The sequence below is a fragment of the Pseudorca crassidens genome, chromosome 12 (assembly GCF_039906515.1).
Source record: "Pseudorca crassidens isolate mPseCra1 chromosome 12, mPseCra1.hap1, whole genome shotgun sequence".
Taxonomy (NCBI): domain Eukaryota; kingdom Metazoa; phylum Chordata; class Mammalia; order Artiodactyla; family Delphinidae; genus Pseudorca; species Pseudorca crassidens.
This window is the reverse complement of record NC_090307.1, coordinates 67,883,303-67,910,469: the sequence shown is the minus strand read 5'-3', so window position 1 is coordinate 67,910,469 and position 27,167 is coordinate 67,883,303. Positions and strand designations below refer to the sequence as shown.

General features: G+C 44.5%; 1 protein-coding gene and 1 pseudogene across 1 annotated transcript in view; one reads left to right on the top strand and one right to left on the bottom strand.

Annotated features, from left to right (window-relative positions):
* Positions 1 to 784: 784 nt before the first annotated feature.
* LOC137204272 (small nucleolar RNA SNORA18) lies at positions 785 to 931 on the bottom strand (annotated as a pseudogene).
* Positions 932 to 7,843: 6,912 nt separating this feature from the next.
* Positions 7,844 to 27,167, top strand: part of SLC5A1 (solute carrier family 5 member 1) — a 54,563-nt gene continuing 35,239 nt past the window's right edge. Inside the window, exons 1-2 of the mRNA XM_067700130.1 lie at positions 7,844 to 10,209; positions 11,906 to 11,977. Coding sequence (XP_067556231.1) covers positions 10,075 to 10,209; positions 11,906 to 11,977 — 207 coding nt within the window. The 5' untranslated portion in view covers positions 7,844 to 10,074. The remainder of the gene's footprint in view (positions 10,210 to 11,905; positions 11,978 to 27,167) is intronic.

Here is a 27,167-nt window from a genome sequence, read left to right as displayed (position 1 = left end):
TTTTTATTTAAGGAATTTCAGGACTTCCCTTGTGGTGCTGTGGTTTAATAAACCACCTGCCAATGCAGGGGACACGGGTTTGATCCCTGGTCCAGGAAGATCCCACATGCCATGGAGCAACTAAGTCCATGCGCCACAACTACTGAAGCCTGCATGCTCTAGGGTCTGCATGCCACAACTACTGAGGCCGCGTGCTGCAACTACTGAAGCCCGTGTGCCTAGAGCCCGTGCTCTACAGCAAGAGAAGCTACCACAATGAGAAGCCCGCGCACCACAATGAAGAGTAGCCCCCACTCACCACAACTAGAGAAAGCCTGCACGCAGCAACGAAGACCCAGCGCAGCCAAAAAAAAAAAAAGGAATTTCGCATGCTCTGATTCCTTCTACTGCCAATCACCTTAGTTCCTCCAATGTTTGAGTCATAATCTTCAAGATAGTCCTTTTAAAAAGAACTTCTGCTCAATCCACAGTTGTCATATCAGTCAATCCACAACTTTTTTAGTTGGCTTTCTTTGATCTCCAATTGGATATGAACATACTTCAAAAATTCCCCACCTGTAATCTTTGGGAGCCATTTTCTTCAAGTATTTTACTTTAGGGCCATGTTTAAGGTCAGAGTAGATGGATTTGCCTGGTTCTGAATTTTAGACAACCTCTAAACATGCATAAGTTCAAATCATGTTCACTCCTAAGTTATCACAGCCTAGAATAGCACAGATTGGTGGGATATGCCAATACCTAAGATAAAAGAAGTTTGACTGTTAGGTCTTTCATAGTTTAGCAGCTCTGTCTTATAGTTATTTCCCACAGATGTAACACATAATTTACTCACATAATTCTGTGAATAAATAAAAAATCCACATATTTACTCTGTGAGGTGTTTCCAACAATGTAGACTAATTGAAAAAGCCCTATTGGGAGAGACCTCAATGACATCTGACAATCTTGTAGGTGGAAAATGATCTTTTATTTTAACTTTTTCTTTGATTAATAAATTCTTACTCTTTCAATTGTGGCAGATGTCCTTAGGTGGAATAACGCTGGGAATTCTTTCATAAGAAACGACCCTGTGGATGAATTCATTAGAACCCTGGAGAGGGTTGACAACTAGCTGAGAACAGGGCCCGAGGAGCCCAGAATTCACCTAGGGAAGAGTGCAGAACTGGGATTTGGGGCTTAGCTTGAGGAAGTCAGGCTTGGAGCCCCCAGAGGGATCTGAGGGCAGCCCGGGCAGCAGGAGCAGGCCCTGGCCTGAGAGAGAAGGGAGGGGAGCAAAAATGCAGTGGGTGAGGGAGCACATGGAGCCAGGAACCAGGGGTCCAGGACCCTAATCCTGATCCTGCCCCCTGATTCACTGTAGGACTCACGAGTTCCTGTCCCTCTGAGCCAGAGTGTGTCTGTCTGACAAGTGAGTGGTAGACTCTGCTCTTCAGGTCCTATGACCATAGAGATGCTTCCAGTACCTGGCACAGGTGGCTGAGACTGCTGCTTCTTAGTCTCAGTTTTCTTTCCTATAAAATAGAGACAGTGTCCCCAGTCGTACCTCACTGAGTTCACAGGGCTGTTGTGAGGTGGTTGTGAGATGAGAGGTGGGAAAGTGCTCTGTGAACAGAAAAGAGCACTGCAAATATAAGGGCTTGTCTTTCCTCTTTTTATTTTATTTATTTATTTATTTATTTATTTTGCGGTACGCGGGCCTCTCACTGTTGTGGCCTCTCCCATTGCGGAGCACAGGCTCCGGATGCTTAGGTTCAGCGGCCATGGTTCATGGGCCTAGCCGCTCCGCGGCATGTGGGATCCTTCTGGACTGGGGCACGAACCCGTGTCGCCTGCATCGGCAGGCGGACTCTCAACCGCTGCGCCACCAGGGAAGCCCTCTCCTTTTTATTAGTTAATTTTATGAAGGTACATTTTTTTTTTTTTTTTTTTTTTTTTTTTGCGGTACGTGGGCCTCTCACTGTTGTGGCCTCTCCCGTTGCAGAGCACAGGCTCCGGACGTGCAGGCTCAGCAGCCATGGCTCACGGGCCCAGCCGCTCCGTGGCATGCGGGATCCTTCCGGACCGGGGCACGAACCCGTGTTGCCTGCATCGGCAGGCGTACTCTCAACCACTGCGCCACCAGTGAAGCCCTGAATAATGTTTTTGGAGAAGAAGCCAGAGCATTGGATTGGGAGCACAGATTCAGGCAATGATCATGGACAAATCACCCTTCCTCTTTGAGTCTCAATTTCCACTATAGAACGAAGGGGTGGATTGGATGCTCTTAACCCCTTTCAGCCTGAAGAGTCTATTATCTTACATGTTGTGGAAATTGAAAACCCAACATACGCCTGATTCAGACATTAAAAGAACTAGCCCTCAAGGCCACTCACATCAGCAGCTCCCTGTGCCCAAGAAGGCACAAGCAGTCCTCCCATATCAGGGCGATGTGGATGTAATCACAATGTTAATGACAGTTCTAATTTGAAGAGGCCTTTGCCCCAAAGAGCTCACAGCTCTTTCACATGAAACAATGACTTTGGCTTGACTTTGGAGAATACCTAAGGAAGCTCTCACAAGGAGTGGAAGTGGGAAACAAGTGGGGAGTGACTCAGGATGAGTCAAAACAAGAGATTAAACTGGGAACTGTGGTGATTCCTGGCTGGAGAGCAGAGCAAATGGACTTTGTGGTGGCCCACCATTAAAAATGAGGCCTTATGGTTGGATCCATGGCCTAAGCCCATATAAAAAAAATCTCAGTTTCCTTTTCCACTTTTTTCAAACACAGCCCTGAACCATTTCCTCTCACCTATCAGCAGGTGAGACCTTTCAGTCTCACCAAGGATCAATTCCTTGTTCTACCTACCTGTCAGAACCAAATTTAAGCTGGAGGGTCGACCAGCAGGTCCTCCTCCAATCACAGAATCACTTGGAAGACAAACAGAGATTTCAGGATTTTGCATTTTGAAACATCACATTGGTTCTTTCTTTAAGTGTAGCCAATTTAGAATAGAAGGTTCTTCATCTCAGGCTTTTATTTTGTGCTTTGGGGTTGATATTTGTGTGTACATCTATGTGGGTATATGTTTGTGGTGATGTTTATATGTGTTTGTGTATATATGGTTTCATTTTTATACCTGTTCTATAATACTTTAATCAAAGTCAGTCTAAAACATTAGGCTAAGCCACAGGCCATTGACTGTTGCACCTTTGTCATTCAATGTAATGAGAATGACGCTCTTCTTTTCTTGCTTCCTTGTAGGATTTCCCAAACTTGGAAAAACGCTATTGAAGTGTTTGCCTAAAATCCTTAGAAAATCCCAAGGATCAGGGATACTTGACTAGGATTAGGTTTTTCCTCTTGCTCAGACAGAAGATCATTCTTTAGGGAAGTCTGTGCCTTAATTACTTTGTCTTAGCATTTTTGGTGTCTCAACCAAAAGGACAAATGAATCATCTTTTGGAAAAGTGTATGTGTGTGTGTATAAACAGTATTTATTTATAATGACTCAAATAATTGTTTGTGTGAATGAAGGATGAAGATAGTATTGGGAGATCTTTCATGGGTTGGGGGTGACTATGACCATTAGAAAGCATGTGTTGAAGAAGAAAGCTCTTTCTGGGAAGCCAGTTTTGTGGTTCACTTATCTTTACACTCGTAAGCATTGCCTGGGTAATCAAGTCCATTTCCCTCACTGTACTTTAAATCCCAGGGTAGATAATAAAACCAAGCAGGAGCCTGCAGACCTGGGTTTCAGCCCTAGCTCTTCCACCAACAATCTGGGTGATCTTGACAAGGTCTGTTCATTCTCTGGGACTCGGTTTCTCATTTTATAAAAATAAGGTCTTTCCCCATTAGATTGTGTACTCCTACATCTTTGCATCTTGCTGTCTACAGCACCTGAAACAGTGGCAGGCATATATAGGACACTCAGTATATATTTGTTGATCCAGTGAATATATTATGGAGTCAAGTTTGACGATCCCTGAGGTCCCCAAATACTTGAATATTCAGTGATCCTAGTGTAGTGTTCTTCCTTCTTCTCTCTCTCTTTCCCTCCCACCCTCCCTCCTTCTTACTATCCATTGATCTAATAAATAATACATTCACATGGTTCATATGTAAGCATATATGGAGAAAGTCTCCCAGTCATCCAAATATTTTCCCTGAAGGCAATAAATTTTGCCAGCTTCTTGTGTATCCAAGAGATTTAAAAATTGTACATGTAAGCAAATATATACCTATATTCTTCCCTTACCCCCTGATATTTTATACTAATTTTAGCATACTATATGTTGTTTTGTACACTTTGCTTTTTTAACCTAACAAAATATCTTTGAGATCACTACTACATATCAATATACAAGAGCTTTTTAATTAATTTATTTAATAAATTTATTTATTTATTTATTTTTGGCTGTGTTGGGTCTTCGTTGCTGCGTGCAGGCTTTCTCTAGTTGCAGTAAGCGGGAGCTACTCTTTGTTGCAGTGCACAGGCTTCTCATTGCGGTGGCTTCTCTTGTCGAGCATGGGCTCTAGGCACACAGGCTTCAGTAGTTGTGGTGCGCGGGCTCAGTAGTTGTGGCTCACGGGCTCTGGAGCGCAGGCTCAGTAGTTGTGGTGCATGGGCTTAGTTGCCTCACGGCATGTGGGATCTTACTGGACCAGGGATTGAACCTGTGTCGCCTGCATTGGCAGGCGGATTCTTAACCACTGTGCCACCAGGGAAGTCCCTCTTTTTTATTTTTAATGGCTGCATATTATTATTCCATTAAGTGGATAAACTGTAATATATTTAACCAATCCTTTATGGATGGATTTAGGTTGCTTCTAATCTTTGCCCGTTACAAATAGTGCTGCAATAAATAACTTAGAACATAGGTCATTTGCCCTTATGTAAGCCTATCTGTAGCATAAATTCTTAGGAAAAAAAGGTCAAAGGGTATGTGAATATAAAATTTTTAAATAGATTTTATTTTTTTAGAGCAGTTTTAGGTTCACAGCAAAATTGAGCTGGAAGTACTGAGTTACCATATCCCCCTCCCTCCATGCATAGCCTCTGTCACTGTCAACATTCTGCACCAGAATGGTACATTTGTTAGAATCAATTAATCTACATTGATACTTCATTATCATCCAAAGTCCATAGTTCACATTACGGCTCACTCTTGGCATTGCACATTCTATGAGTTTTGATAAATAGATAATGACATGTATCTACAACTAGAGTATCATACAGAATAATTTCACTGCCTTAAAAATTATCTGTATTCTTCTATTCATCTCCCTTTGCTGTCTAAACCCTGGCAATCACTGATCTTTTTTTACTGTTTCCATAGTTTTGCCTTTTCCAGAATGTCATATAGTTGGAATTACACAGTATATAGCCTTTTCAGATTGACTTCTTTTACTCATTAATATACATTTAACATTCCTCCATGTCTTTTCTTGGCTTGATAGAATATTTGTTTTTATCACTGAATAATATTCCATTGTTTGGATGTACCACTTACTAAAGGACATTTTGGTTGTTTCCAAGTTTTAGCAATCATGCTATGAATATCCGTGTGCAGGTTTGTGTGCAAACATGTTTTCACCTCCTTTGGGTAAATACCTAGGAGCACAGTTACTGGATTGTATGGTAGGACTATGTTTGGTTTTGTAAGAAACTGCCAAACTATCATCCAAAGTGGGTGCACCAATTTACATTCTCACCAGCAATGAATGAGAGTTTCTGTTGTTCCACATTCTTGTCAGCATTTGGTGTTGTCAGTGTTTCGGATTTTGGTCCTATCGTTAGGTGTGTCGTGGTATCTCATTGTTTTAATTTGCAATTCTCCAATGACATATGATGTTGAGCATCTTTTCATATGCTTATTTGTATGTCAGAAGATATATCTGTATATTTGAACAGGTGTCTGTTGAGACCTTTTGCCCATTTTCAAATCGAGTTGTTCATTTTCTTTTTGTTAAGTTTTAAAAGTTCTTTGTATAGGTTTGGTTAACAGTTCTTTATCAGATGTGTCTTTTACAAATATCGTCTCCCAGTCTGTGACTTGTCTCCTCATTCTCTTGATATAATTTTGATAGATGTTCTCAAATTACTCTGTTAAAGTTGGTACCAATTTATACTTTCACCTGTAATGTGTGAGAGTAAATGTTTCCTCTATGACTCAATGTATTATCAATTTATTTGTGATTTTTTTCCAGTCTGATAGGTAAAAAATAGTATCTTACTGTAGTTTTAATTTCCATGTACTTTATTAGAGAGAGACTGGGTATCTTTTAGTATGTTTATGTGCCATTTGTATTTTCTTTTTTTAAAAAAATTTTAATTTTTGGTTGCGTTGGGTCTTCGTTGTTGTATGCAGGCTTTCTCTAGTTGCAGTGAGGAGGGGCTACTCTTCATTGTGGTGCGTGGGCTTCTCATTGTGGTGGCTTCTCTTGTTGCAGAGCATGGACTCTAGGCTTGCAGGCTTCAGTAGTTGTGGTACTCGGGCTCAGTAGTTGTGGCTCACAGGCTTTGCTGCTGCGTGGCATGTGGGATCTTTCCGCACCAGGGCTCGAACCCGTGTCCCCTGCACTGGCAGGCAGATTTTTAACCCCTGCGCCACCAAGGAAATCCTGTATTTTCTTTTATATGAACTGTTTGTATTTTTTGTTCATTTTTCTGTTAGGATTGGTTCTTACATTGCTGTGGATGGTGAGACTAAGGATAAACAAATCCTATGGGCCAGTTTAGAGCGGAGCTCAGTATTCTCAAAAATATCCTCTCTATATTCTTCATTTTTGCCCAGTTCTTTGCATCTTGGATCCATTCACTGCCAGCATCATCTGTGGCTCAAGGTCCTGAATTTTCAGTGACTCTGTTTCTGCTGTTTTGACTGATGTTATGGTTGTTCCACATTTGATACTGAGTGTGAGTTTCACCCAACTTGAATACTCCCTTCCTTCCTAGGATTACCACTCTGGGAAATCCCATTCTTCTTAGTCAGCAATACCTTAAGGTCTTGTAAATATATAATCCTTTTACTGATACATGCCAACTGTGATCATGAAATAGCACAGTTACTCATCTTTATAAGTATTTTGAAATTCCCTTTAACTCAATCCTACTGCCATTGTTACAATGGGGTCACTGTTATGTCACAATATCTCTGATGTCCGGTGTGTCATGCAGGTAGAAAGTGTGACAAACAGGACAGGAAACAGATTTAATTCAGTTTGGAGCTCTTTCACTTTTCTATCAATCCATCTATCACCCATCAATCCGCCCATCCATCCACTATTCATCCATCCATCCATCCGTCCATCCATCCATCCACCCACCCATCCTGTGATTGCTCTTATTTGAAAGAGGATCAAAAAATACCTCCACACCCATTCCATAGCAGCATTAGTCACAATGGCTGAAAGGTGAAAGCAACCCAAATGTCCATTAGTAAATGAATGGATAAACAACATGTGGTCTATTTACATAATGGAATGATTCAGCCTTTAAAAGGAAGGATATTCTTTTTAAAACATCTTTATTGGAGTATAATTGCTTTACAGTGGTGTGTTAGTTTCCGCTTCTGCTTTATAACAAAGTGAATCAGCTATACATATACGTGTATCCTCATATCTCCTCCCTCTTGCGTCTCCCTCGCATTCTCACTATTCCCAGCCCTCTAAGTGGTCACAAAGCACCGAGCTGATCTCCCTGTGCTATGCGGCTGCTTCCCACTAGCTATATATTTTACATTTGGTAGTGTATATAAGTCCATGCCACTCTCTCACTTCGTCCCAGCTTACCCTTCCCCCTCCCTATGTCCTCAAGTCCATTCTCTATGTCTGCGTCTTTATTCCTCTCCTGCCCCTAGGTTCTTCCTAACCTTTTTTTTTTTTAGATTCCATATATCTGTGTTAGCATATGGTATTTGTTTTTCTCTTTTTGACTTACTTCACTCTCTATGACAGACTCTATGTCCATCCACCTCACTACAAATAACTCAATTTCGTTTTTTTAATGGCTGAGTAATATTCCACTGTATATATGTGCCACATCTTCTTTATCCATTCATCTGTCGGTGGACACTTAGATTGCTTCCATGTCCTGGTTATTGTAAATAGAGCTGCAGTGAACATTGTGGTATATGATTTGTCTCATCTTTGATGATGGTCTGTTTCCCTTACTGGGCTGGAAGCCCTGTGAGGAAGGTAAGAGCCCTGTGAGTCTTGTTCACAGCTGTATCCCTAGAGTCATTGCACATGACCTGGCACATAGAAGCTGCTCTTTTGTTGTAAGAGTGAATGAATGAATGAATGCCTTTTATGGTCTCTCCTTGGCTGCCACCCATCCCTTTCCTTCTCTGGCCACCTATGTTCTGCTGTCCTAGAAAGATCAAAGAACAGCTTGGTCCCTCCTTTGAGGTCCTTTAGCACTTCCAAGCCTTCCTCCCACTCACGCTTTGGATTTGCTTATTTCCACAGACTTCACTTTTAGAACCGGGCATGGGCTGGCAGCCTGCAGCTGGTGGTTAAAGGCTGGACTTTTCCTGTGGGTGAGCTCACTTCCAGACCAGACTGGAAGTTCCCTGAGGGCAGGGACTCTGCTTGGCAGAGTCAGGTGAAAAAGCTTTGCTGAATGCGGGAACCAGTGGACACAGATGGAAGGCAAGCTGCTCCAAGCTGTGGCTGACTACTGAGCTCTAGGTCATGGGAGGCATCCACGGTGAAGAGCCCCTGCTTCCAAGATCCCCAAATGGGGAATTTTTTCTTCCTGTGGGCAGGTGTTATGATGGGCCCTTATACAGTTTACAGTCCTGGGGGATGGGTGGGGGAACTGGGGACAAACAAGCACTGAAGAGGCAGGAGGGCAGTGGCCCTCAGAGGCAACAAGGTGCAAAGGAATGGGCTGCTTGACTTTAAGCAGTGGATGGATGTCTGGTGGTGGGCAGGGAGGGCTTGAGGCAGAATAGCATCCTGGCGGGTTTGGATGGTCCTTCCCCCTCCCTCACCTCATCACCTAGCAAGGGTCCCCTCTCCAAAGTGGCTGCTCTGGGGCCTCCAGCACCAGCCCCTGAGAGCATCCCAACCCTCCTCTGAACTAGGGCTGCCTTGGTCTGGGCTGCATGGTCACCTCTGTCACTGGCTCACTGTGTGACCTTTGGTGAGTTGTGCCTCTTCTCACAGTCATCTCTCTTCTGAGCCTTGACTTCCAAATTAGACATGTGTTTCCAGATGGGTAGGCTGAGCCCCCAGAAAGGGCTAGGGTTTGATGAGTTCCTTGGAAGGGATTCTGTAGTATCTTTCCTCCCTCCCACCTGCCTTGGAAGGGCCCCAAATAACATTACTGGGTGAGGCACAGGGCAAGGAAATAGCTCCCAGGGGAATCCTTTTCCCCAGTCTCAGTTCCTTCTTCCTTACAGCTGGGGTAACAGTGCCCCTTGGCGCTGCAGGCTGTAGAGGGAGAGGCAGAAAGGTGGATGGGTGAGTGGTCATCCCACTTACCCATGAGTGGCCAAGATACTGCCATCATGCTGAATTTTCTTCCAGCAACATCCAGCAACTTCTGGTTCTCACCAGAATGTTCTCCATGGAGGCCAAGAACTTGGCTGATTCCTGGAACAGTCCCGCACTCATTTTACACATGGAGAAGCCAGGTCCACAGAGAATACAAGATTGGTCCAACAGCAGGTGGCAGGTGATCTGAAGCTTCTAGGCCCCCAGCACCAGGAAGCCTGGCTCCTCAATGGAGCCGCTGGAGCCCTGGCCTGGGTGTTGCCACACAGCAGCCCAGGTGAAGCTGCCCCGTGCCCAGTGCCGGTGCGGGAGCACAGTGGGCCTTTGTGCTAGGAGGGCACCACTCCCTGGCCGGCCCCACCCCACTTGAGGGAGAGTGCTTATCTACCCGCCCACCTCACCGCCAAAGCTCTGCCAGCTCCTCCTTGTTGTGCACTCAGAGCTGCTCCCCGACGGCGCAGCGCTGGGGCTCCTGCAAGACAGCACTGCTGCCAGACTTCACGGATCCCCTCCCCGGGACTGATCATTAACCCGGAGACCATATAAGGAGCGAGCGGCCTGGGCTGGAGGGACGCATTGCGGCCGCCGTCATGGACAGTAGTACCTGGAGCCCTGCGACCTCTGCCACCGCCGAGCCCCTCAAGGCCTATGAGCGCATCCGCAATGCTGCCGACATCTCTGTCATTGTTGTCTACTTCGTGGTGGTGATGGCTGTCGGGCTGTGGGTATGTAGGGGTCCTGAAACGCGGGCTGAGGTGGCAAGGGCCAAGGGGAGGGAGGAGGGGGCACACGGAGGAGCCACCGCCTTGGTGAACTGCAAGGAGGGGAAGGTGGGCTGAAGGGTGTGTGGAGCTGGGTGGAAATGACTTGGAAATGTTTGAGAGGAGTTCAGGGGGCACCGTGTGAGGTGAGGGGCCAAGCAAGGGTGAGCAGAAGTGGGGGTGCTGGCCAGTGCCTGAGGAGGCTCCCCCACCCTGGCTCTGTGAGCAGAGAAGGAGAGTGAGAGATTGGAGAGGCTGGGGGCTGGGGGTGTGAGGGGCAGGAGAGGACCAGCTGGTAGCTGCAGGAAGGATCCCAGGGCTTGGGAAATGAGCCCCAGGAAGGTGACTACTGTCCTGCCTCTTAGTCATCCAGTTTCAGAGGGGAAAGAAGCAGGGTAGATCCAGAAGGACACCAGCCTCTGCCAGCTGCAGGTGCTTTGGGGCAGCCCAAGGCAGAGGGGCTGCCCTGCGTCCCCCACCTGGGAGAGGTCTTGTGCCCTGGGATCTAGGGGCTGGAGTGAGTGAGAGCTGAAAAGCTGGGCCCAGGAAGAGGAGGAGGACGAGGAAGACTGGAGGGTGGCCTGGTGCTGGGGAGAGGGAAATGCGTGTGGCTCCCTTTTGGGACTATGGGGACACACCAAACCAGAGAAACTTGTTCTTAGCAGTCTTGAACTTGGAAATTTCACTTGTGACAGACGTCGGCACACCTAGCAACTGGAAGAGAGGTATTTTTAAGTGTGAACATATTCCAGTCACTCTCAAAGGCTTTCATGAGGGACCGCAGGCCAGGAGGCTGAGGTGCTAGCAGGTGGTTGAAGTCGTTTGACTTAGAGTAGGGGAGGGTGGGCATTAACCCCTTCATGGCCAAGAGATTTTTTTTAGAGATAAAAGGAAGTGTTGATTTTTAAAAAGAAAAAAATAATTGTAGAAACCAGATGTGACTGAAAGCCTAAAGTGTCACAAGGAATCTGTGTGGCTGATTCTTGCTCAGTACTCTCAGCTTCCCAGACATGGTGGAAAGTCCAGCCAGGAGCCAGGGTTCTCAGGTTTAGCACTGGCTGTGACACATGCCAGCCTTGCGATGTTGGTAACCCCACTCAGTCTCAGTTTATTCAAATGTGCAATGCGTACAATCTTACCTGTTCTTATGACACCCCACGTGGCTGTGAGGATCTGCAGAGATGTATCTGAAAGCTCCTTATGGACTCTAGGAGTCTTCAGAATGACCTTCAGAATGGTCTTTCCCTGACCAACTTTCAGAGCCTGATTCCTTGGAACTTTTTTTTGTTTCAGCCCTAGCTACCTCCCCTGCTCCTTGGGGCTGTTGGTCCCTTTGCTATTCCCAGAAAAACCACTACAGAGGCCCTAAGACTATGGCCTATGGAAGCCTCCCTGCCAGGAGTCCAGAAATATCTGAGCCATGCTCTCCTTGGCACTGCCTAGGGCACAGGGGGCTCAACAAGTCTGTGTTAATTGCCTGTCAAATATAGGTTCCTTCCTCCGTCTTCTGAGCTTCAAGGAAGTAAGGAATGTGGAAGTGTTTCAGAAAGTGAAGTGGGTTGAAGAAAGTGCAAGTATATGGGGGATGGGGGTGATCCTCTTGGCTGGCAAGGTTACTCCGTTCTAGTTTTCTATTAAATTTTTGACACTTCCTCCCCAGGCCATGTTTTCCACTAATCGTGGGACTGTTGGAGGCTTCTTCCTGGCAGGACGAAGTATGGTGTGGTGGCCGGTAAGTTTTCTCTGAAATACTATTTGCTGAACCACGATATTCCCCATAGGAGGCCATTTTCTTGTTGGCTTTGGGTGATGGTTCTTCTTTCTTCTTGCCTTAGATCCCTGATAATGGGTCACCTGCTCTCCAGGTCTCTGGGCACCCTTAATCTCTTGCAGTAAGGGAATAGCCTTTAAATAAATAACACTTGGAAGTTTTTCAAGGGATAAACAGAGGAAAGACTTCACAAGGAGGACAGCGTGGAGAAGCAAAAAGAGCACACAGTCCGAGGTGATCTTGGGCAAGTCTGAGATTCCATTTCTCTTTCTATAAAATGGGAGTTGGTAATATTTGCCTTCCAGGAGTATGATGAGAAGCGGAGACTGCTTGTGGGGTGGAAACTCAATAAATAGTAGCTCTTTTGCTACCTTTTTGCTACTTTAAGACCCACAGAGGAGAGACTTTATCTCTCCTACCTCAGGAGCCTAACACAGTGCCTGATACACAGGAGGCCCTCAATAAACATTTGTAGAGTGGCTGGAGAAGGAGCCCCTACTGTCCCCAGTTACAGTTTTCCTCATCTCTTGGTGGATTTTGTATTTTGTATAAACGTGAGGTGTTTTCCCTGACACTTGCACATAGGCAGAAGTATCCCAATCAAAGGACGTGTGCATGGGTGGAAGAGAAACTGGAAGGGCCCTTCCATCCTAACAGCACAGGGCTCTGCTGGGTTATCAGTCAGCCCAATGATTATTTCAATCCAGAGTTCTCATCGAAACTACTGGTTGACCAGATTGGCCAAATTGTGAAATTCTTTGGGCGTAAGATACAAGCAGGACTGACTGGTGAAAGGGGCAGGGGTAATGAAATGTACATACAATGAGAAGAGAGCGACAGCTATGGAGGAAGAGAAGCAAGAAAGTGAAGATTGTCACTGTCGTATACACAGAACAGAGGGAAGGTAGGAGGAAATCATGCCACTTCCTGCACTTGGCCTTTGATCAGCTATTTGGGGATGGATTTTAATATTTGGCATCTTCACAGTTGCTAATGTTATCCCTGAAGTCATTTCTGCTTTACCCTTGGCCAAGAATACTGGGCAGATGCTGACTTCTGTGTTGGGTCCCTCATGGTGGTCTCTCCTGACACATTTTATCTTCTCATGCTTTGGACTTTGGTGCTTTCCTAAAAGCTGGTGTTGGATAGGCAGCTCTGATCACAAAGTTCAAGGCAAGGTTGGAGTAGTTCCTCTAGAACTGTACTGTCCAATATGGTAGCCACTAATCACATTGGCTTTTTAAATTGAAATTAAAATAAGATAAATAATTTGTTTCCTCAGTCACACTAGCCATATTTCAAGTGCTTAATAGCTACATGTAGATGGTAGCCACCATATTGGACACTGCAGATCTAGAACATTTCCATCATTTTAGAAAGTTCTATTGGACAGTGCTGCTGTACAGATTTCACAGCCAAGGCTGGCATGAAATCTCAGTGGACTTGAGATTTTCTGAATTAGAAAACTGAATAGGACCTTGAAGTTTACTTTAGTTGTTAAGAAACAAGTGTATCCCCACCCCATCTAATGCTTCAATGCCCCCAAGAGTAAGCCTGCCATCCAGGATGTTTATCCAGCCTTGGTTTGCATCCTGACCTCTTTTCTCTTCCTTCCTCCCTCTTTAATAGGAAACTCATATCTCTTCATGTAAATTTTCTAGGGCTGATTTATTGGGGATAAGGCCTTAGCTTCCAATCTCTGGGTCTTGGAGCAGCCAACAAGAAGGCAGAGGCATGGGGCAGAACCACCCGTAGGAGATATACATTTTGGGCTAGGCCTGGGAACACATCACATCTTAACCAGTGATGATGTCTTTCTTCCTGATGGCACCTGGGTTTGGATCTGGGCTGAGAGTTGGGTGATGAGAGGATTAGCCCCACCCAAAACAGATAATGTGGGGTTTCCAGTGGGTGTTGTTTTCCTTACTCATGTCTCGGATTATTCTAACCAACAGAGAAACATGACATCATTCCGCTTTTGTGCAGAAATCCCTGTTTCCTTGATGAGGCTGAAATTTGACTTTTCTTCCTCCAACAACAGTTTCCATCTAAGGTTTCACGAGATTACGTTAATGGTTCATAAACCTGCCCGTGTATCTGAGTCACCTGGATGTGCTTTCTAAAAATACAGATTCCTGAGCCTCACTCCAGACCTACTAGATGAAAAAACCTTGGAAGAGGGCCCCAAGAATCTGCATTTAAAAAAAGCTTACCAGGTGCTTTTGATGATCAGGCAGGCTTGATAATCACTGGTTTGGGTAGACTCTTCCCTATATGGTCAGATTTACCGAGAATATCAACATCTATTAGGGATCCTGGCAAGGGGGATTCTTGAATGGGGATACAATGACCTCTAAGTCCCTCCCAACTCTGAAAATGCTCTAATTCTAGAAAATTCTAGAGTAGAATGAGTATGGGCTTTGAAGTCAGCTCATCTGACCTGCCTCATTTACTAGTTGTATGACCTTGGGGAAGTCACTGAACTTCCCTGAGCTTCAGTTCCTCCCTCTATAAAATAGGAGAATAATATGTACTTTGGAGGGTTCTTGTCAGGATTAAATGAGATTATGCATGTGCAGCACTCAACACTGTGCTTGGCAGGTGCTCAGTAAATGGGGACATTAACAAATGGAAGGAAGGTTAAGAGCGTCAGGGCATCTTACCCCTAAGATGCCCTGACGCTCTTAACCTTCCTTCCATTTGTTAATGTTCACAGACCTACTAGAGAATGGACTTGAGGATATGAGGAGGGGGAAGGGTAAGCTGTGACAAAGAGAGAGAGTGGCATGGACATATATACACTACCAAACGTAAAATAGATAGCTAGTGGGAAGCAGCCGCATAACACAGGGAGATCAGCTTGGTGGTTTGTGACCACCTAGAGGGGTGGGATAGGGAGGGTGGGAGGGAGGGAGACGCAAGAGGGAAGAGATGTGGGAACATATGTATATGTATAACTGATTCACTTTGTTATAAAGCAGAAACTAACATACCATTGCAAAGCAATTATACTCCAATAAAGATGTTAAAAAAAAAAAAAAGTGTCAGGGCAACGCCCCAGCTGGCACTTGTCTGGTGCCCAGTAAATGGAAGCTAGCATTTATGTGAAGATATTGCTACCACATCACTTAAATTTAACTTTCACATTGTGTGAGTATATGAACACGATTTATATGTAATTTATTTATACTACTGTAAGTCATCAATTCCAGCTACACATTGACCGCATTTTTACAGTTCTGAGATTGACTGTGTCTGACAGTTAGTGGCATGCCATACTTTAAGTGGCAATGTTTTTTCTTCTTCGTGCTCCGTGGTATGTCTTACAATAGTTGGTGTTTTTGATTCAGTAAAGTATGGTTATATTCTAAGGTAGTAGTTTTTATCTTTTATTTTTTTTACATCTTTATTGGAGTATAATTGCTTTACAATGTTGTGTTCGTTTCTGCTGTATAACAAAGTGAATCAGCTATATGTATACATATATCCTCATATCCCCTCCCTCTTGCATCTCCCTCCCACCCTCCCTATCCCACCCCTCTAGGTGGTCACAAAGCACTGAACTGATCTCACTGTGCTATGCAGCTGCTTCCCACTAGCCATCTATTTTACATTTGGTAGTGTATATATGTCAGTGCTATTTCTCACTTCGTCCCAGCTTACCCTTCCCCCTCCCCGGTAGCAGTCTTTAAAAATATGTTCACTACAACTCTTAAGCGCTGTAGAAATGCCTCAGGGGCTGCCCTCACTCTCCTTCCCAGCAACCCGTCTTTTATTTATTTTATATGAGGGGAATCTGCTAAGATTTTGTTTGAGGGCAAGGTTCTGCTGACTTACAAAATTTAAAAACTGCTAATTTAGAAGAAAAATAAGCATGATGATTTCCATTCTAAAATTTAAAATGATTTTAAAACTATTGTAGTACACACTTGAAAGAACAACAAGGCATGCAAGAAAATGCAAATCAAACTACTTTCTCTCCAAAATTGAAAAATAGTTTAAACTGCATCAAAACTATATTTCAGAAAGAATATATTTCTTTCTTTTTTTTTTTAAATGGATACGGCTGCCTTCTGCAGTCCCCAAATTGGAACATGTGGTTTGACCAGTTCAATTGCACTTCTGGGTGCAAAGGAGAAGCACGTGCGTGGGAAATATGGGGCACCCCCCCCAAGGTTTTAGGGACATTTGAGGGACCCACACCCTGGTGGGGAGGAGAGGTTTGGGGACCTCTCTTGGGTGGATGCGTGCCTCTCCCAGCCGTCCTTGTCCTCGCTCAGGCCATTGTGCTAATGTTGGCCAGGCTGGAGGGGATCCTTCTGGGTGGGCATTCAGAGGAAAATACCTGAATAGGTAGTGCAGATAATTGGGGCCTGCCAAGACATTCTGTATTTTCTTTCTTTTTTTTTTTTTTTTTGGCCGCGGGGCATGCGGGATGGTAGTTCCCTGACCAGGGATAGAACCCGTGTCCCCTGCAGTGGAAGCGCAGAGTCTTAACCACTGGACTGCCAGGGAATTCACAAAACTATGCTTCTAAATTTCCCTTTGGATTAAAATACAAAGTCAGTTTAAGCCTGTCTTCGGTCTATAAGTTTATAACCAGAATATCTGTCCTCAAATGTGCTGGCCCAAGGAGGACATCACAGGGGCCACAGGCTCTTGGAGCTGACATTTCTCTTGGCCTCCAAGGGGACACTTTGCCTCCTTCATCTGCCTTTAGCACTGTTGCTTTGTGCTGTAGGATGTGTGAGCAACCAGAGAAACTTCGGAAGGATAGTCCCAGGGGATTTTTAGGAGGAAAGGACTTGTATTGACCTTTGATTGATACACCTGAAGCCCCGAGGGCTTGGATAGTCACCCATGAGAAAAGCAGGTGGAAATCAGAGCTCATAAAATCTGAAAGAAGATTGGATAAAGGAGACGCCAGTTGGGGGGCATTCCTGGGGGCTTCAGTGACTTTGAATGTGGCAGTTGTGACCTGTAACAGGTGGAGATCCAGGCACTCTAGAAAAGGACCCCGTTCTTAAAAAGTTAATGAGGCCAAGAGGGAGAAATAGTTTGTGCTTGGCCTAGGGATAAAAGTGAGGGACCATTGGGAGGAGGAGCAAGGACTCCAGGGCTGGGTAAAGGAAGGTCAACTCACAAAGAGGGCCAGGCAGGGAGGGCCCCAGAAACCTGAGTCACATTGAGGCAAGCCAAGCCAACTGAGAAACACGAAACCTTGTGAGTGAAATGAAACCTTATGTAATTGTGGGCTGGCACCATGGTTTGGTGCCTTTGATGAACAGCTGCCTGGGTGCTGTGCTATAATGATTCTTTGAGGATGTGGGAGACGTGAAAGCAGGAAAGTGAGCTTTGAAGGGGAAATTCTCCATGCCTTGGCTAGTGGCAGCAGAAATTACTTAGAGAGATAGAGCCCCAGATACACAGCCCCACGGAGAACTTTTGTTTTGGAAGAGAGTTTGGTCACACCAGCCAGGACCACTGGCAGAGCCAGGTCCATGGGAGCAGCGAGTACAACAGGGCTGAGCCAACCCTTCAACAACCCCCAAGGCATTTTCAAACACTTCAGAAGTAAGTATTCTAAAGGGAGTGGGGACCTCACAAGGAGCCAGAGGACTTGCTTTGTCCTAGATTTGTGACGTCAGGCAAATCATCAGCCTCTCTGAGTCTCAGAGAGTCTTCTCAGTGTGGGAAACAGTAAGACTGAGATCTCAAAGCCTCTTCCAGGACTAAAATGCTGAGATTTCACACCACAGAGGAAGGAACAAGCATGGAGGAAATGGGTGTGTACATGCGAGCCAGTCCATTGCCAGTGGAAATGTGATGGCTGTGTGTCTCTCAATAGCCACAGTTTCTTTCCTTCCTTTACTATTAAAGAATCATCAGAGAGGAGTATATCACAGTGGTTTAGGTCACGGGTTGACAAACTTTCTTTGCAGAGGCCCACAAAGTAAATATCTCTGTCACAACTACTAAACTCTGCTGCTGTAGCATGAAAGCAGCCATGGACAATACATAGATAGATGGGCATGGATGTGTTCCAGTAAAACTCTATTTATAAAAACAGGAGGATGGCCAGATTGGGCCCGTAGACTCTAGTTTGTTGACCTCTTGTTCAGGTCTGGGCCAGGCTGCTTGGGTTCAAATGCAGCCTCTGCCCCTTACTAGCTGTGTGACCCTGTTTGAGTTACTAAACATCTGTGTGCCTTACATTTGTTTTCTTATAACAGAGATAACAGTACTTACTTGAGGTTGTTTTGAGGATGCACACTCAGTCTCAGAACAGAACCTGGCACACAAACGCTCAGGTTTAGCTCTTGTTCTTTTTTCAATCATCTAACTGATTGAATCCTCAGTGATCCAGCAAGAATGACGATTAACCCCATGGGTTGCCCAAGTTCACACAAGATAACAGTAGAGCTAGGGTTCTCCCTGTTCTTCTGGTTACTCAGGTCTCTTTTTCCTTATCCTTTGAGATGGAAATTTATGAGATCTATAGGTACAGTCTACAGGTTTCTCTGAAAACCAAGACAATCTTTCATTTAGATTTGACCATAGACCCTGATGGAAATTTTCTCTGAGGAAAGAGGACAGCTTCTCATACTTCTTAGACTCTTTTGAGTAAAATGTATCTGATTAAGTCTCTAAAACCTAATGATCAGATCAAAGTTCAGTCACTTAGGATGCTACTGGAGTGGCCACCGGGAGGCCTGGAACAGCCTGGCAGGCCTAATACCTAGGTGAGAACTCATGAATGAGAGAGGAAGAGCAGGAACAAGGCGAATGGACATAGGAGAGGCAGAGAGCTCACCAAGGGAGCAAGGGTTGGGAAGATGTGAGATGGGAGACAGACAAGTACTTGACCTTCATAAGACCGGGTGACTGCCAAGTCCAGGTGGCCCTGTCTTCCTGCTCTGATTGCATGTAGCTGTGTGTGCTTTCATTTGTCCCAGGGTTGAGCCTGTGTTTTTCTTAATCTTTTTTTTTTTTTTTTAAATCTCTTCCACCACCTAGTCCAGGGCCTTGCATCTAGTATGTGCTGAATTAAAGGAATGAGAGGGAGAAGAGGGATATGTCCCCAGACCCTCATACTGGATCCCTTTGTCAATGTCACCTGAGCCTTCAGCCTGCATTCTGCTCTCTGGTGCAGTGACTACACTGTGTAGGTGGTGGAAAGAATTCAGGAGATTAGGAGGGTGCTGAGTCCAAGTGAAAGGCTGCTTCCAGCAGTGCTCCACGTTTCTGTTCCTATGTACACAGAACATTTTTTTCCTTTAGGTTTTTTTTTTTTTTCTTGGCTCATGGTAGTAAAACTGGAAAACCAAGCCTGGCCCTAATTAGGGTGCCTGATTTCAGCCCAGATTGGACTCCTTGGTAAAGTCTGGTGTGGCCATGCTTCCTCACTCTCTCAAACATTTGGCTTCTCTCAGTTTAAGTCAAGATTTTGCAAACCTTGTCAGTTCCCATATATCTGTGTCTCATTTGTGGTGAGAGTTTTTTGCTTAGCATGCCAGTGACTGCCTTACTCTCGAAGGACCAGTTCTTTCTCTTCCTCCTCCTCTTTCTTCTCTTCCTTCTCCTCCTCTTCCTCCCCCCTGCCTTCCTCCTCCTCTTGCTCTCTCCCCCTCATCCTTCCCTCTCTCTCTTTGGTGGACCCATTTCCCTCCAATTCTTCAAGGCTTGGTTTCCTTTGAGGAGTTTCTCTGATTCATGCACAGGCACTCACCATCCCATGTATCCTTTGTGTTCCGCGGCCTCAGTTGACTGTGTGTAGCCAAGTTCCTGTCATCTAGTTTGTACCTAAGCTCCTGGCTTCTCCTTTCCCTCTGGCTGTCTTCCCAACATTCTCTAACACACTAGCAATTCTGCCAACAGAGAAAGGGAAAAGTAAGTTATAATCAATATCTCTAGTTGGTTGAGGTCAGAAGAGTGCTGAAACTATCAGCCATGATGAAGTCTTTGGATTGTTCATGTTAGAAATGTGTCTGGGCTTTCCCTGTCTACTAGTGGCATGGCACATTTTGAGTTGGCTACAGCTATATGTTTGTTCTGGATAAACTGTATGCAAGGGAGGTGATTTGGAGTTGGGGTTAAGAGCATAGGCTCCGGATCCAGGCTGCCTTGGTCTTAACCCCAGTTCCATCCATTCCTATCTCTGTGGCCTTGGCTAAGTTACTTACCCTCTCCTGACTCAGTTTCCTCAACTTCAAAATAGAGGTCATAGCACCTACCTCACAGGGTTGTTTTGAGGATTAAAGTAGTTAATACATGTAAATCTCTTAGAATAGTATACAGTTAGTACTACCCAAGTTGGACATTCTTATCATCATCATCATCATTGTCCTTATTATTGTATCTCATCTCCAGATCCTCCTTCTGTTTATTTATTTATTTATTTAGCTGCTCCAGGTCTTAGTTGCGGCACGCGGGATCTTCACTGCTACAGGCGGGATCTTCATTGAGGCATGCGGGATCTTTAGTTGCAGCACGCGAACTCTTAGTTGCAGCATGTGGGATCTAGTTCCCTGACGAGGGATCTAACCCAGGCCTCCTGCATTGGAGGTGCGGAGCCTTAGCCACTGGACCACCAGGGAAGTCCCCAGATGCTCCTTCTTAAAGTGTGAATTCAATCATTTATCCATATATGCATTGCTATTATTTCATTCTACATTTACATATTGATTACCTTCTATGTGCCACATTCTGTGTTAGGTGCTGGCATATATTTGTGTGTGTGTGTGTGTGTGTGTGTGTTTGTGTATGTGTGTGTGACACACATTCTTACAAAATGTATCTGAAATTACAAATAGTGGTGAGGGTTAAGAAGGAAATGTGTTTGAATCTTTATGTACATAAGAGGATCAGGGAAGGCCTTTCTGAGGATTGGGCATTTAGGTTGAGCTCTGAAAGATGAGAAGGAGGCAGCCATGTGAAGACTGGGGGAAGAGCGATCCAAGCAGAAGGAACAGAATTGTCAAAGGCCTGAGGTGAGGAGGAGCTTGGGATACTTGGGAACTGAAAGAGGGCCAGCATAGGGGAGAGACCATGCATATTGATCAGGCCCTTCAGGTGAGCGACCCTGAGTTGTTGATGATCCCAAGGATGAGCCCGTCTGAGCTGGTGAGAGGGTTGGTCTTCAGCCTCCTTGACCTATAAATGCCAACAGAAGACCTCACCCCCCTTTTGTGCCAACAGCCTGTGGGAAGATGCCAGCTTTGGCAGTCGTTTCCTGATTTCACGCCCCTTTGGTTGTTGGGGCAAAGAGAGAGTTCATGAAGAAAATAAGTGAAAGGCCACCATTGTCCATTTTGAGTTGACATAGGGTAAACAGAGATTATGATGACTCTGGAGAACGCCTGTGTCTAAATATTTACGAGTCTCCAAAATTAAGTAGCCTGAATATGTAAGCCCCACCTTCTCTTCTGTCCCAATCCAGGAAATGTCATCCCTACGAGATGGCAAGGGTCAAAGATTAAACCTTTTCAAACTTCCCCTGTGAAAAGATTCCTTACTCAGGGAACCAAGATGTTAATTAATCAACTTATTTATTTTTAGTTTGGAAAATAGAGTCACTTTTTATTAATACATGTTATTTTTTGTTAACATATAATAAGTCTATTATTGTTATTTTAAATGATTTCACAAATACATATTCTTTCAATTTCTCATTTTATATCTCCAATATAAATATAGATAGATATAATCCTCATAAACTCTTTGGAGTCTTTAAAATTATTTTATTTTATTTTTTTGAATTTTATTCTATTTTATTTTTTTATACAGCATGTTCTTATTAGTTATGTATTTTATACATACTGGTGTATATATGTCAATCCCAATCTCCCAATTCATCCCACCACCACCACCTGACCCAAGATGTTAATTTAGATTAAAGACCAGTTCCCCAGAGGATGAGGGAAGTATCGAAATACAAGTGTGACGCAGACACACACATGCTGTTCCTGAATTTACAATGAGTCAATGAGGTGGGCTGGGGGGTCTGACTGCATTGTGCCCCTTCAGGGAAGTTCAGAAGGGAATGTCTGGGGAGGAAGGGGGAAAGACAGTGTGGTGCTCTGGCCTCTTCTTCTGTCCTTTGGACAGAAGTCACATTGGGCTGTGGGACCTTGGGCAAATCACGTCACTGCTCTTGTCCTCAGATTTCTTACCTGTAAAATGAAGATGAGAACAATATGCACTTCACAGACTGTTGTGAGCATGATCAGAAAAGGTGAATGAAGTGCCTGGCCCAACACTTGGCCTCCAAGGAGGCACTGTAAGTTAGTCATCCTCTCTCCCTTTCTTATTCTCCTAGGACGGAGCTCTCAAAGTGTGGTATCCGCAGCAGCAGCAGCAAAAAAAAAAAAAAAAAAACTTGGATTCTTGTTAGAAATGCAAAATTTCCAACCCCAACCTCGACCAGTGTATCAGAAACTTGAGGGGATCGGGCTCAGCCATCTGTGGTTTAGCAAATCTTCCAGGTGATTCTGACTAGGGTTGCCAGATTTAGCAAATAAAAATACTGGCTGGCCAGTTAACTCTGAATTTCAGACAGTGAATGATTTTTTAGTATAAGTATGTATCACTCAATATTGGCACATACTTTTACTAAAAAATGTATTCTTTTATCTGAAATTCAGATTTAAGTGGACATCCTGTATTTTGAGTCTAGATTGTGGTGCATGCCAAAGTTTGAGAACCACTGTCTGAGTATATCTCGAGGGAGGCATCCAGCACAGCCCAGAGTAGTGGAGAGGAGGCCCTGAGATATCCTGGTAGCATTCCTTAAAGGAAAGACAGAAGCTGAGAACAGGAAGCCATCTCCAGAGCTCTGGACATTCTGGGTGTTATATGATCCATTAACAAAGAAAGTGGTTCCCCGAAATTAGCTGAGTGTATTTTCCATTTGAGCTATGAAGATCTTGCTCCCTCCAAGAGAAAATGACCACTCTGTCTAAGGAAATTCAGGGAACTCCATCAAAACACGGGCTATGTAAAAGCATCATTAATATTTCTTCTGATTAGTATGGCTTTGTGGGGTAAAACTTTCCTAAAGATTTCTCACGTGTCACTTCATTTAAGCCAGAGAACACCCTTGTGAAATAGGCTAAGAAGGATTCTTATCCTCAGTTTATAGTGGAGAAAACTGAGGCTCAGTGTAGTAATATGACTTGCTCAAGGTCACATAATTTGTCCTGGCAGAGCCAAGAATTTTTTTTCTTTGGCCGTACTGCATGGCTTGTGGGATCTTAGTTCCCCTACCAGGGATTGAAGCTGGGCCCTCGGCAGTGAGAGCGCAGAGTCCTAACCACTGGACCAAGATTAGAACTGGGTGGGAAGCCTCTCAGTGTGCTTAATAGGAGGGGAAGAAGGTGGGGTGGGGGGCAGGCACACCGTTTAACTATGCTTTCAAGGCATATACAGGGCACTCTGTTTTCAGTCCAGTGGCTACCTCTGATGGTAAATCTAGGAACACACACAGAGCCATTGTCTGTTGCTTTAGGCAATTCTTGACTCTTCAGCTCGTGGTCCTGAGTGTTCACATACTATCTTACTTTGCTAAGGGTGCGGAAGTAAAGAAAAAATGAATGTGTAAACTTGAATCACTTTCTTCCTCTGGGCTTTAATTTTGTTTTCACTTGAAAGAATAGGGTTGACCTTAATTATTTCCAAGGTAATCCCTGCTCTAACATCAGATGACTGAGTGTTGGCAAGTAATAGGCTTTCCCATATATTTCCTATTTTCTATTTTATGTCATATAAAACATAGTTTTCAATTAGCATTCAATGATATTTTCATGTCTTTTTCTACAACCCCAAAAACAAATACATAACTTCCCTGCATGCTTTGTTCTAAGACTTCAGGCTCTACAAGTTAATCTGAGACCACCCTGGAATTGTTGCCCTTTATTGTTAAAGGTATTAAAGAATTGTGTTCTGATTATAAAATTACACATACTCATTGTGGGAAATTTAGAAAAATACAAAAACACACTTAGTGTTTTTTTTTCCAGAGATAATCACTGTTTAATTTGGATATCTCTCTATATCTATCTATCTATCTTTAAAAATTTGGGGATCATATGGTATATAACTTTGTATGTTTTTTTATTTGACATTTTTGTCACAATCATCTCCTCATAACAAATTCTTCAAAGCTATAATTTTAAAGGCAGTGTAATATTTCATCCTGAGTATGTACCTTAATTTATCCAGTGGTTTTCCTATTGTTGGTCATTGATGTTGTTTCCAACTTTCCTGTATTGTAAATAAGGTAGCATTGAACATACTAAGAAAATCCTTACGTATAAGACTTTCTCTGCATCTCTGATAATTTCTTAAGATAGAATACTAAAAGTAGGATCGTATGGTGGAAGGAGATGATCTTTGGATTTGTGCCAACAAACTGCTTTCCAGAATTACATTTCTATCAGAACTATGTGGGAGAGACTATTTACTTGCCAATACCAAATATTATCACTTAAAATTTTTTGCCTATTTGATAGACTAACCCTCAAGGTCAGATTCCCCTTGAGGTCTTGGTCTCACTAACACTGAGCTTACAGGTCACCCTTTTGACATCTCAGAGCAGTTTAGAGTTTCTAGTCAGCCCCACTGTCTTTAACGGGCCCCTTGTGGGCCTGGCAGGACAGGTTTATTGCTCTTCCTCAGGAGAGAGCCGTCCTTGGCATGTCCGCATTAAGAGTCCCGACTCCATGCAGCCAGTGGGAATAAATGCAACTCAAACGCATTTGGTCACCATGGTTCCTGTCATTTCCCCAAGAGGAGACTCCAAGGATTTGCTGTCACTCACCCACCCACTCACTCACTCACTCAGCAGACTTTCACTGAGTGCTTGCCATGTGCAAGAAAGGTCCTATGCTAAGTGGAAGCAGAAATGCTCTTCAAGAGCTAGAGGATATTTGGGGGACAACACTTGTCCGGAAGCAGTTACCAAAATAGGGCCTGACAGGCACCAGGAGAGTGCAACAGACGACAGGTGGGGTAAGAGGTCAGAGGAGGAAGAGATTGGTTCTGGAAGGTGTCAGCAGAGAGATGGGACTGGGCTTCCCTTTGGTCACTGGGACAGTGTTTTTGCAGGTAGAGCTTGATGGAGAGGGAGTTCCAAGCAGAAGGAAATGGTGTAAACAAAAGCAGGAGGTAGGAAAGCACAGGGCATATCCAGGAGGCTGGGTCTGTGTGATTTAGCTAGAGCATACAGGACTTGGAAGAGTGTGGAGGGGCTGCTGGGATTGGAGAAGGAGGATGAGGCTAGATTGCAGAGACCCTTGAGAGCCTGTAATTCCTCTTCCCATTTTCATGCCATGGCAGGGCAGAGGAGCCCTCCAGTCGGCAATATTTATTGACTCTGGTGGTTGAGGTCATCCTCTGGGAACTCTTATAACCCCCTCTCTTGAGGAGACAAATTGTGGAAGGATTTCCCACAAAGCCTTTAAGTGGCTTCTGTAGACTTCCATATGAAATGTCTCAGTAACTTTGCTATGGCATGAGGATACTTGGGAAGTCTTTATTTAACTGAGCCTGCCGGGTCTGGGGTTCACCAGTGAGACTGGTCAAAGCTTGTTTCAGTCCATGTGCTATATGTTGGCATGTAGAGAAGTGACAGTGTCTCCCACTGGGTGGCCCAAATGCCATGGTAAACTCCGGAAGTTCAGTAGGGGATTTTGGAGAGAGAGCCTCTTTCACCCCAAACTTTTTGTTCTCATCTTAGCATCCCAAGTTTGTAGTTAGTCGCTGGCTTCTGCTCCCAAAGAGAGGTCAAAACAAGTTTAAGAAGGAACAGTGACTTTCAGTGCAGTCTAGGGCAGGTTTCTCAAATTTCACTGTGTGTAAGAACTACCCTTACTTCTCTGATTCAGTAGGTGTGGGGTGGGGACTGAGCACTCGTAGCTCTCCTAAGCTCCCGGGTGAAGCCAGTGCTTCTGGCCCGCAGAGCACTCTGTGAGTAGCTTGGTTTAGGGAGCCCATTTCTAGGGCTGAGTTAAGCACTGAAGGAGCGATCACTAGATGGACTGTTGTCTGCCTTTGGTTTGAGAGGTAGATGCAGTCCCTGCTAGCTTCCAACTCCAGACATTAATAGTTGGTATGGGGAAATGAATTTGGCCAGATGTTTTCCTTGTGGTTTAAGTGGTTTTCCCTTTAGAGAAGGCTCATGGGAAAACATCAGATTTGTGCCAAACCCTGGAGGGATTGAAGTGAAAAAAATTTAAGTGATAGAGCCACTGTATTGTTAAGGCAAACCACATTATCAGGAATCTAAATTGCAATGAGAGGAAATCTATTCTTGTTAAATGGTCCAGATAATTTAGAGGCAGATTCTCTGACAGTGATGGGAATAAGAGGGACTGGCTTTGTCCTCAGCACTGCCAAGACCCATGGCTGAGAGGCAGGTTTAAAAGTATTTGAAGCCACATGATGTTAAAAACAGATGGTAAGTCAAGAAGGGCAGCCTGCTTAGCTCCGGACAACCCATGTCTGGACTGGTCTAGAGGCCCAGGGTCTGAGACCTATTTGGGGACACAGGTGGGGCTGAGGGCAACAGAGAGAGCAACAAGGGCCACCAGTGAGGAGCAGACACATGAGAAGAGGAAGCTTAGCCTGGAGAAGATTTGAGGGTGGGTACAACCCTTGTCCTCAGATACTGGAAAGACTAGCTTGTGGAAGAGAGATTTGACTTGTTCTGTTGCACTGTAGAGGGCACAAGTAGGACTAAATGGGGAGATTTAAGCTCAAGGTAAAGGAGGACTTTGCAACCATTAGAGTTGTTCCACTATGGATTCAGCTGCCTCATTAGGTGGGGCATTCTCTGTCACTAGAGGCACACATCCAGAAGCTGACCTTCACTTGGTGCGGGGGGGGGGGGTGGAGTGTTTCCGAGGGGATTCAAGCTGTGACATCTATGGGCCCATCCAGTTCTGGAAGATTCTGTGATTCTCTAATTTCTCCCTAGGTTTTTCCCTCCTGCCAACCATCTAGGATAGGAAATTTAGGCAGTAAAGTATGATTGTGAATTCCCTAAAGTCAAAGGAGAACATAGTCTTTTTCTCTTTGTAATGTAATGACATTACATTATTTCCCCAATTACCATGCTGCGAAACCTGGTGGGTTTGGTCAGACCCAGCACATT